Source organism: Amblyomma mixtum, chromosome 5 (genome assembly GCF_055824585.1).
Source record: "Amblyomma mixtum isolate Tamu chromosome 5, ASM5582458v1, whole genome shotgun sequence".
In the NCBI taxonomy this organism is placed as follows: domain Eukaryota; kingdom Metazoa; phylum Arthropoda; class Arachnida; order Ixodida; family Ixodidae; genus Amblyomma; species Amblyomma mixtum.
Window position 1 is genome coordinate 41231055 of NC_143016.1, and position 14342 is coordinate 41245396.

At 48.9% G+C, this 14342-nt stretch overlaps 1 protein-coding gene across 1 annotated transcript in view; it reads left to right on the top strand.

Moving 5' to 3' along the window:
- The window catches only part of LOC149341878 (uncharacterized), a 41922-nt gene extending 29599 nt beyond the window's left edge, over positions 1-12323 (top strand). The window contains exons 7-10 of the mRNA XM_089544150.1: positions 3267-3449; positions 6049-6211; positions 9784-9875; positions 10954-12323. Of these exons, the coding sequence (XP_089400276.1) occupies positions 3267-3449; positions 6049-6211; positions 9784-9875; positions 10954-11213 (698 nt within the window). The 3' untranslated portion in view covers positions 11214-12323. The remainder of the gene's footprint in view (positions 1-3266; positions 3450-6048; positions 6212-9783; positions 9876-10953) is intronic.
- Positions 12324-14342: the final 2019 nt, after the last annotated feature.

Consider the following 14342-nt stretch of genomic DNA (forward strand, 5'->3'; position numbering starts at 1 on the left):
CAAATGGGTACGAAAACGCCCATGTACTAAACGGAGTATACGTAAAGGGATATTTTCCGGAGAGCTCCACTGCGGAAACAGAGCATTTCACAATACTACTAAAAAATTGTAGTAATACTACTAGTAATGCTCTAACTACGAAAGGAAATAACTAATTTAAAATAAAAATAACTATAACTCTTCTACACTGCATTTCAAGCACACAGTGTGACTCGAATTAGTATTTCACTAATTAGCACGTCTCTAGTTCTCTCCACTAATTACCAAATTCTAACCTTCAAATTAAGCCAACACCGCACACACACCACCCCCTCCCCACCTGGTACCTCAACTAAGCCAATGTGCCTACGTCGTCTAGTCGGTAGCATGCCTAGCTGACCACCCAAGGGTCGGGAGTTCGAATCTGGACTAAAATTTGTAGAAGTTTTATTTATGTAAAACAAATTACTTCATAAGGTTAAGTTGTTCGAGGCAAGCTCCGACCTTTAATTCACTTTAGAAGTTCTCTTTTCGATTACTTTCATTCCAGACATACACGCGTGACGTCACGCGTATCAGGAGTGGGTTTCTCAGCACAACAACGCTGTCGGGACGACGCTGGGTTCGCCACTAAACCGGAGCCTCAGCGCTGTCGCCAGTCAGTTTATCTAACGACCTGGTCCGGAGGCGCACGCGCTACTTGGAGCTTCTAATGAGAAAAGACGTATGACAAAACGTCTACTCCATAGCCATACTGTTTGCATATTTTTACATTCAAATTCAATTCATTTTCCATCGGAACAACGGAGCAGGCTAGAACAAAGTGAAGCAAGTTCACTTGACTGCGTTCAAACCCCTTTTTTCATGGCATATAATAACGACAGCTTATTATTTCAATAAAATCATGCACACTTGCGTTTGACAGTGCAAGGCAAATAGGGTACAATAGATAGGGTGGCGGCGGCTAAAGACTTCATACTTCTCAATCCGCACCCGCTTACGTCCCTTGTGGCGCGTACTCCTTTAAGAATTGTGTTGAGAGTATCACCGGCACAAACCAGGCTTTTACGCCTTATATAAGAGGTGAACGGCCTTAGCTTCTGGTGGCTTCAAAATTTAAACCAAAAGAAACGGATAAATGGGATTACTAAGTTTAACACAACTGAGCTGTTAAGCTTACGTAGTCATATGCGTCCGCGCCGCCCTCGAGAAGGCAAGTACTTAGAACAGACAGCAATACTGAACACCAAAGCATGCATATTATTCAGGCTTCCGAAGATGTCTCACCGCCTAGAATGAATGACCTGCAGGAGGAAAATTGAGAGGGGCGGTTAAATAACGACCGTGTAGCTAGCACTAAGCATAATAACGGAGTAACGAATCATTAGCCTCCACCCTAGCTTAGACATACGGCTACAAAGGAAACATATACAGCTTTCACAAATTTCGTGATTGAAGAAAAAAAATTGGAGGCTTATCAAGGTTAAGCCTAGTTGATGCGAAACATGTTAAGCAGCTGCCTCAGTGTGGATGGGGCTAAGTAACGGAGACGTGGTTTTAGGTTAATCGTCGTACTTTATTCTTTGCAGCCCGACAAACACACTCTTATGGTCCGTAAATGCATGACTCTTGGTTTGCACGTCACTTATTCTGTATTGTCTTTGAGCATTTCTACACAACACCAAGTCTAAACTGTTTCCCCACTGATTCGTTTTGCATTCCTATTATTAACGTCCTTAGCGTTTGGAGGCATCTTGACCGCATACACGCCCGGCGCAAAGACGCTGGCGCGGTTGCGGGGACGCGACGGCGGGCGCGCGCCGCTTCATCCCTGGCGTGACGTCACATATCCCGTGATGCAGCGATGGTGGCGCCGCCGCCGCGTCGCGCGCGACGGCGCGAACCGAAGCGTGGAGGCCTCCGCAGGGCGACGTCCGACGGCGCGATATGAGGCCCCATCTGCAGCCGGTGTGACGTCATCACGTGACGTCACATCATGTGATCTCACTTCAAGGTCAATGGTGGCCACCGCCGGGCGTCGCGCGAAGGCCCGAAACCTACGTTAATATGCTTCGCATAAAAGTTGCTAAGGTTTAGCTTTGGTTAAACCTGGTAAGTTGCGTAAGCAGCCATAGCGTTCCATTCGGGATCATCACCGGTTGTGGACGATTCGGTTTCGATAGAGGCGCGGTGCGCCCGTCTAGCAGCGTCTTGAGCGCGCCGCTTAGCAAGGCGCTGTTCGCGTTCTTCATCTGTCTCCGAAGCCCGTTGTCGTTTCCTGGCTTCGGCAAGCCGACGTAGCCTCCCTTCCTGTTTTTCAGGCGGCATAACGATGGAGCCGGTTGGTTGCGACTGAGAGAAGGATGAAAAGGAAAAGTGCACGGGCCTGCTAACTGGCTCAAGCCGAGCCACCACCGCTGCCACGTGCAGATAGCAGAGAGTTGAAAGACAAGAGGACAGAGTAAAAGAGAGAGTAAAGACGCGCGTCGCAACAACCGCGTCCGCCGGAACGGACGCTGGCTGAAAAAACAGATACACGGCCGCAGCCCGAAGGCTGCAAACCGAATCGTCACCCCCCCCCCCCCCCCCGGCAACCCTCGTTCTCCACCCTCCTCTCCACACTCCGCAGCTGGCGAGAGCGCGGCGAGGGCAGCGCCTCGCGCCGCCCTTCAAGGTCAAACGTGCCTCGCGGCCGCCCCGACGCGAAGGGCTGAAACCGGTCGTAATATTGCTTTCGCAATAAAATTGGTTCCGTTCCGGGGACCATCACCCATCAGGGCAGTCGCTCTACCAACTAAGCCAACCAGGACGGCTGGCAGGTGAAAGAGCGAGGCCGAATTGATCAGCTCGAAGAGGGAACGCGTTAAACCAACATATTTACGAGAATCACGTAAGGTGGTGTAGATTTGTAACAAGGGTAATAAATAATATTAAGATTTGTAGCCAGCGTCCACCCCAAACGCAGCTGTACCGCTCCAAAGGAGAGCTTATTGCGAATTTCACTCCACGTTGTGGGATTCCCTTAAACATGCCGGTTTAAAGGATAGAATTACTGTTACGTAAATAGACGCCTAGAACCATTAACGGCGTTGTTGTAGGACGCACATGTTGTGTGTCCACACGCGCACACGAGTGCAAGGCGGAAAAGATGAGTTCTCGTTTCAAATGCGATCATTCAGATTATCGCAGGTCGTTTGCCTGCACCTTATAGAGCTGCGTGCGCTTTCAAGGTTTGTCAGTCGGCTTTCTTCATTGGCCGCGTCTTCGCGGTGGCCGGATTCTCACAGACTGCTCCAGGCTGTCTGCGGAGAGCAGCTGGGCTCGGCCTGAGCAGCGGCTGCGCTGCACGGCGCAGGGAAGCTTCGACACACTGCAGTGCTCAGACTCGCACTGCTACTGCCTGCGCCAGGACGGTAGCCTCGACGGAAGGCCCGTGCCACGAGGGGCGTCCCTGCACGAGCTCAAGTGCTGTGAGTCCACTCTTCAGCCCTTTGCCGTGCATTAGTAGTTGTCACATGTGGCGTCAGCGCTAACTGCGTTCAAAAGCCATGCCACCCGATCGCCGGCTCAGATATCGAAGATGGGGCAAATAAAAAAAGTGGAGAGAAATTATTTGGAGAAGAAATTTTTCATTTTCTTTCCTTCTTCAGTCTGTCCTCGAATGTATACGCATATCAGTGCCGCAATTTAGGCAAAGGTATAGATATAGCTCTAAAAAAAGCCGACATGGTCCTTGTAAACCATAAAACAGCCGCTTTTTTAGCGCTCTGTGTCACAGCCCCAGTCTGTTGCCAAGATATGTGTGAATGTGATCATTCGTCGGTCTGTGCGGCTGTTGGCGACATGTTTTTTTAGTTGGCGTCGACACGACACATTGAAACAATCTGCTTCCTTTTAAGAAGATGAATTAGATGGTTTCTGATAAGGTGGCAACTCTCAAAACACTTCATGTCGAAGCACTTCACATTATAGACACCATCAACCACGCCAGTTGCTGCGTTGCTCGCTTTACGTTTTGGAAAATATTTGGCAAGCATAAGTGTGCCATGCCAAGCGGTAATAATCGCGATCCAAGATCAGAGGTGCGAGCAATAAAAAAACACCCCAGTAGCATGCATCCAACGCTTACTTCTATGATTTTTTGCTATTACGTCTTTTTTCTCAGTAGCTTTACATAGAAAATGCCGCCGTTTTGTTTCGCAAACGCAATAGGGACAAGACACCTAAAAGAGCACGGAAGAGAGCACTTCCTTGTTCGCTACTCACTCTGAATAAGTACGTCATAAGCAGATCCATAGCCTTCAGTAAATCGTTATCCACCAGCACTGCTCCCCACTCATAATGGTGGTTCCACAGCGCAAACACACACAGACCAAAAAAAAAAAGACAAGACGCACACACCAGCGCTGATGTGTGTCTTGGCTCTTTCTTGGTCTGTGTGTGTTTGCGCTGTTGAACCACCAACTGCAGTTCTTCTACTCTTCCCCACTCCAGGAAGCTTGCAAACGTAGTTCCGTTGCACAAATCCGGTAGCACTCAACTACTGAACAAACTACAGACTTATTTCCTTAACTGTCCATTCATGTAAGTTAATTGAACATACAATTTTTTAACACATCAGGGAATTTCTTCAAAAACACAATATCCTAAACAATTACCAGCATGTTTTCTGTCGAGGATTGAGCACTACTGCACCACTAATCGCATTTACGCACGACACTTGTCAGTCATTAGACCTAGGTGCACAGGTTGACGGCATTTTCGTTGACCCAGTGTCCAAAGCTTTCGACACCGTCCCACACCCAAAACTCCTCCACAAACTTGACTCTGTTCTAAATAACCCTTACCTCCTTGGTTGGATATCCAGCTTCCTAACCCAGCGTTCTCAGTCGGTACACTTCAATTCATCTATTCCCTTCCTTCCTTCCTTCCCCCCCCCCCCCCCCCCCACCCGGTTACTGTTCCATCCGGCGTTTCACAAGGTTCTGTTTCTTTTCTTGTTATGTATTAATGATCTGCCACGCTGCGTATCCGTTAAAATTCGTATTCACGCTGATGATTTGCCCTGTATTAACACATCACTTGACCATGAATTGCTTAACGTCTGATTTGCTAAATTTTGTGGGCGGTGCAAGGAATGACAAATGAACATTAATTTCTCAAAAAACCGTTTCCATGTCCTTTTCTAGACGCCCATCTCATTCACTTTCCGCGTACACTTTTCATGGTCAGGATTTAAAAAGAGTAACAGAATGTAGATACCTCGGTCTTCCTTTTTCAGTAGACACGTCATGGTCGAAACACATTGATATCATATGTAATAAACCTTTCAAAAGTATCGGGTATCTCCATCGTGCATTGGGTAAGGCCCCAAGGATACCAAACTGCTCACATATAAAAAACTTATCCGCCCCATTCTTTATTACGGCTGTATCATATGGAATTCTCATAAGAAATCTGATATAAAAATTTTGAATAAGTTAAAAGAAATCAGTGCGCTTCATCTTTCACAACTACGGCCGAGATTTTTCCCCTTCTTCCCATTCTTCCTCACAGCAATAGCATCTCGCCGCCGCCTAGAATGTTTGAAGCTTTTACACACACTGGTTTATTCTCAGCGCCTTCCTTCACTAAACAATTATTTGAACTTTAGCAAAGCTTCCATCACTAGAAGTTCCCATAGCCTGAACCTTACCCCTTTCTTCTGCCGCACTGAGGCGTTCAAACATAGCTTCTTTCACCTGGCCATTGAGCTCTGGAATTCGCTGTCTGGAAACGTCCGTTCGATACCCATTGAAGAGTTTTTGGTGGCCATCACTTGTAACATTTTTATTTTTTTCATACGTTTGTATTTTTCTAGATTACTTTATTTTGTCTTCCTGCCCACTCCTGCTATAGCCTTAATGAAGCTGCAGTATGCATAAATAAAAATAAACAAAATAATAAGATGAAACGGTCCATTAATTCGTGTTGTTAATAGCAGTTATTCAAGTTCGATGCAGAAGTAGAGGTGTGTCGAGTTATTCCTTTTCATACTGCATGACTGTTCGTGGCTACTGGGCGTCGCAGATGAGAAAGGTCGACCACTCATCGGCGAGTGCATGGCGGAGCAGCTCAGGGTTGCGGCGCTGCTCAGGAAGGAAGCCGAAGAAGACGGTGCTGCCTTCAGACGCGAAATGCCTAGCTGCGACCCTGACGGAACGTACGCGCCCCGACAGTGCGCGGACGACAGGTAAGGATCAAGCGAGACCAACGAGTCTAGCACGCCAAAGCTTGGTAACTTCGCTGAAACAACGTTCAGACTTTTTCAGAAAATGATGTGAATGCGCAGCTTCGTAAGCACATTCTTTGGTTTTGCGCATCCTTGTCGTGGAACCCAATCTGCTACAGTTTGTAAATAACACTTACATATCGCCAAATTTAACTGAAGGCACAGCGCACAAAGACGAAGGACGGGACTAAGGAAGAGACAAACACAGCGCTGTTTGCCTCTTTCTTCATCCCGTCCTTCGTGCGCTGTGCCTTCAGTTTGAACAATGTACCGAATAGCCCAGACAAATACCTTACCGCCGAATTTAGCTCATTTCAATGTACTATATGTACAGCCGTCAAGCCTTAATATGTCTTTCCTGCAATAATCTCGGTACTGGAAGTAGTTATCTGACAAATTAAGACAGACCTTTAACATTTCTTTTTTTCTAATTATGGTGACAACTGCGAAAAATTACGTGATTTCTGCTGTAACTTTTGTGCTGGATCGATTGGCGAGCAGGACTTTGGGCAGCAGTTGCATGCAGGAGTCGCACATTGAAGCTGCACGCTCACAAACAAATACGCACACACGCACACGTACGCCCCTACATGCACGCACACGCACGCACGCACACACACACACACACACACACACAACGCGACTATGAATTCGGTGTCCAGTCTGCACAAGGGAGCAAGGAGGGTAGTGGGCGTCACGGTGATGAAGGTCGTAACGGCGTTTTTTGGGCGGTCGGAGAAGCGTCGAGACGATCCCGAGCGATTTGGCGGGCGGCGTCAGCACGGGCAATGGCGTCACAGGCGTAACTGCTGGCATAAGCGTCATGAGGCAGTAAGCTATCAAAGGGTGTCGCGGACAAATAATGGGTAGAAAGGGGAGTATCTGGTGATATTGTGGCCCCTGTCCTTTCTAACTGTCCCCTCACCCCTTTCATTTCATTTCTACGCACTGCCTGCTATCCTCTTATTTCCGCTGCCCCAGCTCAGGTGCTTCCCGTAGCGATAGCAGATGCCGGAGCTAGCAAAAATCTTTTCCTTCCATTTATTATGTATTAAACCACTTACTACTACTACTATTGTGGCATGATTAATTGTAGGCGAACGTCACGAAAGGTAAACTGACGTCCCAGTCACGATGGTGGTCTGAGACATACATAGACGGCATGTCCGTCAGGGTGCGGTTAAGGCGCTCAGTAAGGCCGTTTGTTTGGAGATGATAGGCCGTCGTGAACTTGTGGCGGGTGGAACATGACCGCAGAAGGCCGTGGAGCACTTCAGAAAGAAAGCAACAGCCTCGATCCGTAAGCAGTTGAGGAGGAGCGCCATGAAGCAGGACGACGACGTCATGGAGAGGAAAGTCGGCGACATCGGAGGGACAGCTGGTCAGGATAGCGCGCCTTATAGCGTACCGGGTAGAGTAATCGGTCGCATCGGCAATCCACTTGTTTCCAGAAGTTGATGTGGGAAAAGGCCCAAACAGATCGAGACCAACACATAAAAATGGGTCAGTCGGAATGTCGATGGGCTGAACCGGAGGCGTTTTCCGGCGCTGACATTGATCTCAAGCAGCAGCGGACAGAGCGGTAAAGCCCAGGCCAGTAGAACAGCTTTCGTAGGCTGTCGTATGTGCGTGATAGAGTTACTGCAGTAACTCTAGTGCGTGACACGCCGAGGCGCCCTGCAGTAGGAGCATCGTGAAGTTCTCTGAGTACAGAGAAGCGGAAATGGGTCGGGACGATGAGCAAGAGGTCGGCGCCATCTGGGTTCATACTGCGTCGGTACAGAGTATCATGACACAGCACGAACAAGTTCAGAGCAGGATCGGAATGGTCGCTGCAGGGCGGTCGATTATGAGGCGCAGAGACGGATCATGGCGCTGCTCGTCTCCGATATTTAGAAAGTCCGATACGGACAAAATGCAATCGTCGGTTGTGGGAATCTGAAGGACGGACAGGATGGCAGGACAAACAGTCAGCGTCTTGGTGCAGTCCGCCTGACTTGTAGACCACAGTAAATGTGTATTCCTGCAAGCGCAAGGCCCATCGACCCACGCAGTCTGTAGGGCCTTTAAGAGAGGACAGCCAACACAAGGCATGGGACGCAGAAGGGCCTCCCAAACAAATAAGGGCGGAATTTCGCTAACGCTGTTACCTGATTAAGATAGCGATAGTCGACACAGAAGAGCCAACATTCATATTTCTTTTTGACCAACACCACAAGGGACGCCCAAGGATGCTCTGTAATGTTGTTCGCCAGCATCTTGTCCCCCCTGTTTGGATGACATGGCGCTCAGGGAGACATGGGGTCTTCTATGTATGGGGGTGGCATCACCCATATTAATGCGATGGGTCACGACTGTAGTTTAGCCGAGAGGGCTATTCCCGAAATCGAAAACGTCGCTGTAGGAAACTAAAAGGGTGAAGAGGGCGCTGGCGTGGTCAGGTAGAAAATCCGTCGCGGTCATTGCAGAAGTAGAGCCCGAACGTGAACTGGCCGAGCGGGGAAGTTCATGGAGACCAGACTGACGCACAGCTGTGAGGGCAGAAACAGTGCATCCGGTCAAAGGAAGTTCAGTGAGTGCGACGCCACTGGGTAAAACTTGGATAGAGAGTCTGAAGTTCAGAATCGGAAGGTAGGTGCGGCTGCCGATGACGATCAGGACAGTGTACTACTCTGGGTACGTGACGCAGGCACCATCAGGAACGTGGGGAAACGGGACACTGGAACAGGTGGCGCGGTAGGCGAGTAAATTCAGTGGCACGTAAGCGGGGCGGCTCGGCATCGGCGCTTTCAGAGCAGAGCGGCAGGTCGAAAGGAAGAAGGCCAGCGGAGCAGTCAATTAGCGCCGCGTGGGTTGTTAAAAAGTCGACGCCTAGGATCACATCGTGGGGCAGTGGTCGGGGACAGAGACAGGTGTAGTATGACCGACAATACAAACGCGCATTGCACATTCCAACGACGGCAGCAGAACCTCCGTCGGATACACGAACTGCCAAGGAAACGGCGGGTGACGCAATCTTAACGCGATAAAGTTAAAGGACTCGTGTCGCAAAAGGTCCGGCGTCGCCATCGGCGTCATAGTTGACCGTGAGCGAAAAATCCACAAAAAATCACCATAGAAGCAGCCTAGGTGGGCCACCTAGGTCCCGTAACCTTGTGGCATGATCCCAATTAACCTGCCCGCCGGATTGGGAGCAAACGGCGCACTTGACGGCTAGGGGGCAGCTAAAAATGATTGGTCGCTAGAGATTACTCGGCAAGAGCAATTTGGGCCGCACAAGCCCCACCGGTGGCAGCGCCTTCCATCTCAGGGCAGTGGCGCATCCCTTAACCGCTGCACCATTACTCCAGGAGTGGTATACTGCCAGGGATCTTTCCCAGTTCTGCATATATGAGCATTAACCCATTAAGCTATCGTGTCATACCATTAAGGCGAAGCTTGAGTGTCAATCCCAATTTTCTTTTTGTCTGTGGACACCACACTCAGTTCATCGTGACGAATGACTTCTATTAAAGTTACTGTACTTCATGCAGGTGCTACTGCGTCAGATCCAATGGACAGCCCTACGACAAGCAACGTTACTCAGTGCTCCGCGGCTCGGAGGCAGCGAAGAATATGACTTGCAGTAAGCACAGTACCTGAAATTAGAGTCGAAGCGCAAGTAATAAATACAAAAGATCCATCACGGACAGATGCGCATTTCCTTTGTCATACGGAGCGGAAAGCGGTACGTCATACCTTCAACATGCGCAGTACGTGTTCTGACGCTGTCGAAGGCCAGAATACGAAAAACTGTGAGAAAAAAAATGTGAATCGATACACAATAAGCCGTGCGATATTCAGTTACGGTGTTCCTTCACCCAAAAATAGCACGCCGCGCTTTAGTCCCGAATCAGCAAACTTATCCAATAGTTACAGCGCAACGAAAATGACACTGACGTGATCTTTACTATAGCGCACTCTCGTGTGCACAATGAACATGCGCCAGGCTAAGTTCAGTGACCTCCAAACACCCCATATAATGAACCTCCTAGCTTGATCGCTAACTTCACATAACCTGGTTTTCGTCGGATGATAGCGAATTAATTGTTCATGCGCCAATAAACCCAATTAATTGAGTCGTCTGCCACCCTCTCTCGGAGGGTGGTCGACAAAACCCCAGTTTGCGCTGGCAACTATAGCTCACGTCTACCGTTCTGTCAGGCTCGATTGCTCCATGCTTTTTCTTCACGGCGCACCTTCCTTTCGTTGAGATAGAAGCAGACGACATGCAGCGGCCCAAATATGTGTGCATAAGTAATGCCAGCAGCAAGGCGAAAACTTGCTCGTATTTTCGAATCCGACCTGCAGGTAGGATCAGCAAGCCTATCCAATAGTTACCAGCGCAACGAAAATGACAGTGGCATGATCTCAATAAATCTTGATTGCACGTCACGGGTGTCATGATCAAGGCACAGCTTCACGATGCCAGTCGGAGCGGGTAGCGATAAGCGGACCAGAAAAACCACGTTTCCGCTTTGCTTCTAGACTCAAACATGGTTGCCACAATGACGTCGATGCAACCCACGTATATGCATATGGGCTGCTATCACCCACGTAACAGCCTATCATGGCACAAAGTGCTGAACGCCCACTCAGGTCTTCTTTTCCTGGAATAAGTGCGGTGTACCACAGAATCTCTTTCCTGTTGTTCCTGCCTGCAGACTGTCTCCGCGACCAGGAACTACTGCGCGAAGCCCTCTCTTCGCCCAGCATGCTGGTGTCCGACTGGGGGAGCCAGCGCTGCGGTCCCGACGGCGACTACGTGCCGATGCAGTGCCCGACGTCCTGGACGTGTCGCTGCGTGGACAGAGACGGCTACCAGGATTCGCCGGACGTGATGACGTGGGAGCGGAGCCGCCTGCCCTGTTACAGGCCCGAGTACGACCAGTACTACCGAGAGGAAATCGAAGCCTCCATATGATCGCCGCGGCTATGTGAGGCTTCGCGCTGGCAAAGCATATATGCCGGCTGCGTGCCAGTTCTCTTGAGCCAAATACCGAATGCGATATTCATTAGAAAAGCCATGCTCCCCCTCGATGTGGCTGCTCGCACCACACCCTTCCAGTGCCCTCTTAGCCAAGCAGAACTTTTGACGCAGGTGCCGTTTCGTCTGTAGTAGGACAAAACATAAAAAAAAACAGCAATGGGCCACGACCCAACGGGTCCTGTATTACGTACGCTCACCAACCGTAGCAGTGAACGAAGTAAGCTTTGTAATGTTTGAATATGAAACAAGCCGCAGACACAGTTAAAGTCCCCTCTACGGCTGCACCAGTTGAAATCCTGTCTTGACTGCGCCAGTTGAGATTCCCCTCTGGATATCGTAGAGGGAAATTGGGTTAAAGATGATTGTTGTAGGATGCTTGCCGTCTTGCAGATTCGAATTACTCAATCACATTGCAAGAGGACACTTCTGGAGAGGTTAACTTTTTATAACAATTAAAAGCACAAAGGAAGATACAAGCAAGGAGAAAACATATTGCTATAGAGAATACGCCTAGGTTTGAGCACACACTATCTCTTTTCCGAAAGCACAGGATCATAACAGCGGAAAATATTTACGCATACAAACTGCTGTGTGCCTATAAAAAAGCAGCACAAGGTAGGTCAAAAATTGTTTTAAATTTAGCAAACCTGAAAACAGTGACAAAAACCAACTCTTTCAGGTACCAACCACCATGGTTTGTTCCTTTTTCACGGACTGGCTTTGGGGTTGAAAGGATAAAGTGTTCATTACCTTCTCTTCTGAACGATATTGACTTCCAGCACATAGATATTATTACAATGACGCGTAGGCACATAGCGAACCTGTTTGTGTAACGGTTATACTGCCTTCAGTTTTTTTTTTTTTTTTTCTTTTGCAATGCAATGTTTCTTCCTCGCCTTATGTTGAAAAATTCCTTTTTGCAAGTTCAGATTGGGTTTGTTGAAAATGTCTTCTAACGCATGTCTTTGCTTTCGTCATGTCACTGCTGCTGATGTAAAGGTGGCTGAGGCTTTGTCAAGCTGCGGAGACAGCAGCTTTTACTTCAGCCACCTCTTTTCGCTCACTTGTATCGAGTGGTCAAAATAAACATTATTATTATTATTATTATTATTATTATTATTATTATTATTATTATTATTATTATTATTATTATTATTATTATTATATTTACACTTGACTAGCTCGTAGTTCTACGTGACGAAACCAGCCCTCGGTCCTGCCGAAACAGCTGGTTTTAAACCCTACGTCCCCGCCGTCGGTGGGGAGAATAACCAATCAGGTACTGTACAAACGTCCACTCAATAACTTATTGGGGAAAGGAAAACATCACCAATCAGCAATTTGGAAAGGATAACACAACCAATCAATGATTGGGGAAAGAAGGTAACTCATCGCGACACCGTACACATATGTACACTTTCTACCATCACGATTTCGGATAGTTATGCTTTCCTGCTGCGAGCTTCGCGAATACTCTCTTTCCCAACGTCCGGTTGCCCCAAGTTCAAGGAAAGCCACTTCAACCCATCTATTCCGCATCGTCGCTCCTCATGCCTGCAGCTAGCGTGGCAATATCCTGTTGAGCGCGCTTCAAGCTGTTAAAGCACGCCGCTGCAGACATGGCACAAAAGCCACGCACTGTGACGCGGATCTGCCTCGCCGCAAGCACGTGCACACAGGATGCGACCTAATGAATCTGTCCCTGTCGGGAGTTTGACCTTTGCCGTAATCTTCGGCTATCCGGCGCCCCCCGTATCTCGCTGGGTTGAGCTCACCCCCTTCTGTGCGGTTGTGCGGAGGGTCCAAGAAAGAACGTAATGGGCATTCCACTAACGCGAACCGGATGCGGCAAACGATGTACAGCACCGCGAACTTCACTGACACCAAATTTCTTGCGCTTATATATTCGTCTTGTGAGATTTGTAGTAACGGTGTGATTCCATCGACGTTATTAGTCACTCGCAGCACATACTATTCTCCTGAGACACAACATCCACGGTTTATTCTATGGAGGACAAAAGAAGAACACTACATCACTAAAACGGCAAGCAAAAAAAATTGACAGGCGGTCTGGCATGGCCAATCATGATTTAATGTGCGTTAGTACTTTAGCATAGTTTTTGCCAGGCTGTCGGCTGCCGCTGTCGTCGAGCCCGGCGGTACTCTTTATCAAACAATCCAGACGACCCAGATTAGCCGCCATGCTAACCCGAGGCCCGAGAAGCAGAGCCACGGCAGAAGTGTCCAGACGAGCCTAGCTGCGAATGCGAAGCGAGGCGCGCTTTCTGCTATTTGTATCTCTACCCCCGGCGGGACAGCTGCGGCGAAACCACCTGCGACGTCACCTGTGGCGCTAGTTCTCTCAGGATGATTGGCTGCGCCGCCTATGACGTCACTTATGGCACGCGCCTCTGATTGGCTCCCCCACGCCGCAGCTGTTCTCCTCGTCCTCTCTCCGCTCGAAAAGGTCAAATCGGCTTCATGAATAGACCTCTCCCGGCCTATGCCATCAGATCTCGTGTTTCTGGTCCGATGGGCGAAAGACACCGCGTACCGAAGGGGCTATAATCGGGAGAAGAAAGACTTCGACGAATAGCGAGGCGTGTCTAATCGAGAGAATAAAGGCGGCGGGGGAGCGGTCCACACAAGCGAAACCGGTTCAGAAGCGAAAGTGGATAGTTTTGCCCATCGCGAACGCCCCTTTGACCAGAGGGGTAGCAATTTGGGTCTGTTGGTGGGTCATGATGAAGTGTAGAAGCGCAAAGACCCAAGGAGTCGGGACGAGCGTACAGCGCTCGTCGCGTCCATTTCTCTGCTGTGTCTTAGCGCTTCCACACCTGACCTACCAACAGGCCCAAATTGCTACCCTTACACAAAACACCAAACAAATGGTTTGGTTCGGTTTATGGGGTTTAACGTCCCAAAGCGACTAAGGCTATGAGAGACGCCGTAGTGGAGGGCTCCGGAAAGTCTGTCATATGGCGGAAACTACAAACAGATTCATACCCCAACCTCAACAGGTTGAGCAAAATGCACCCAAAACACTACACTAACCAAGAACAC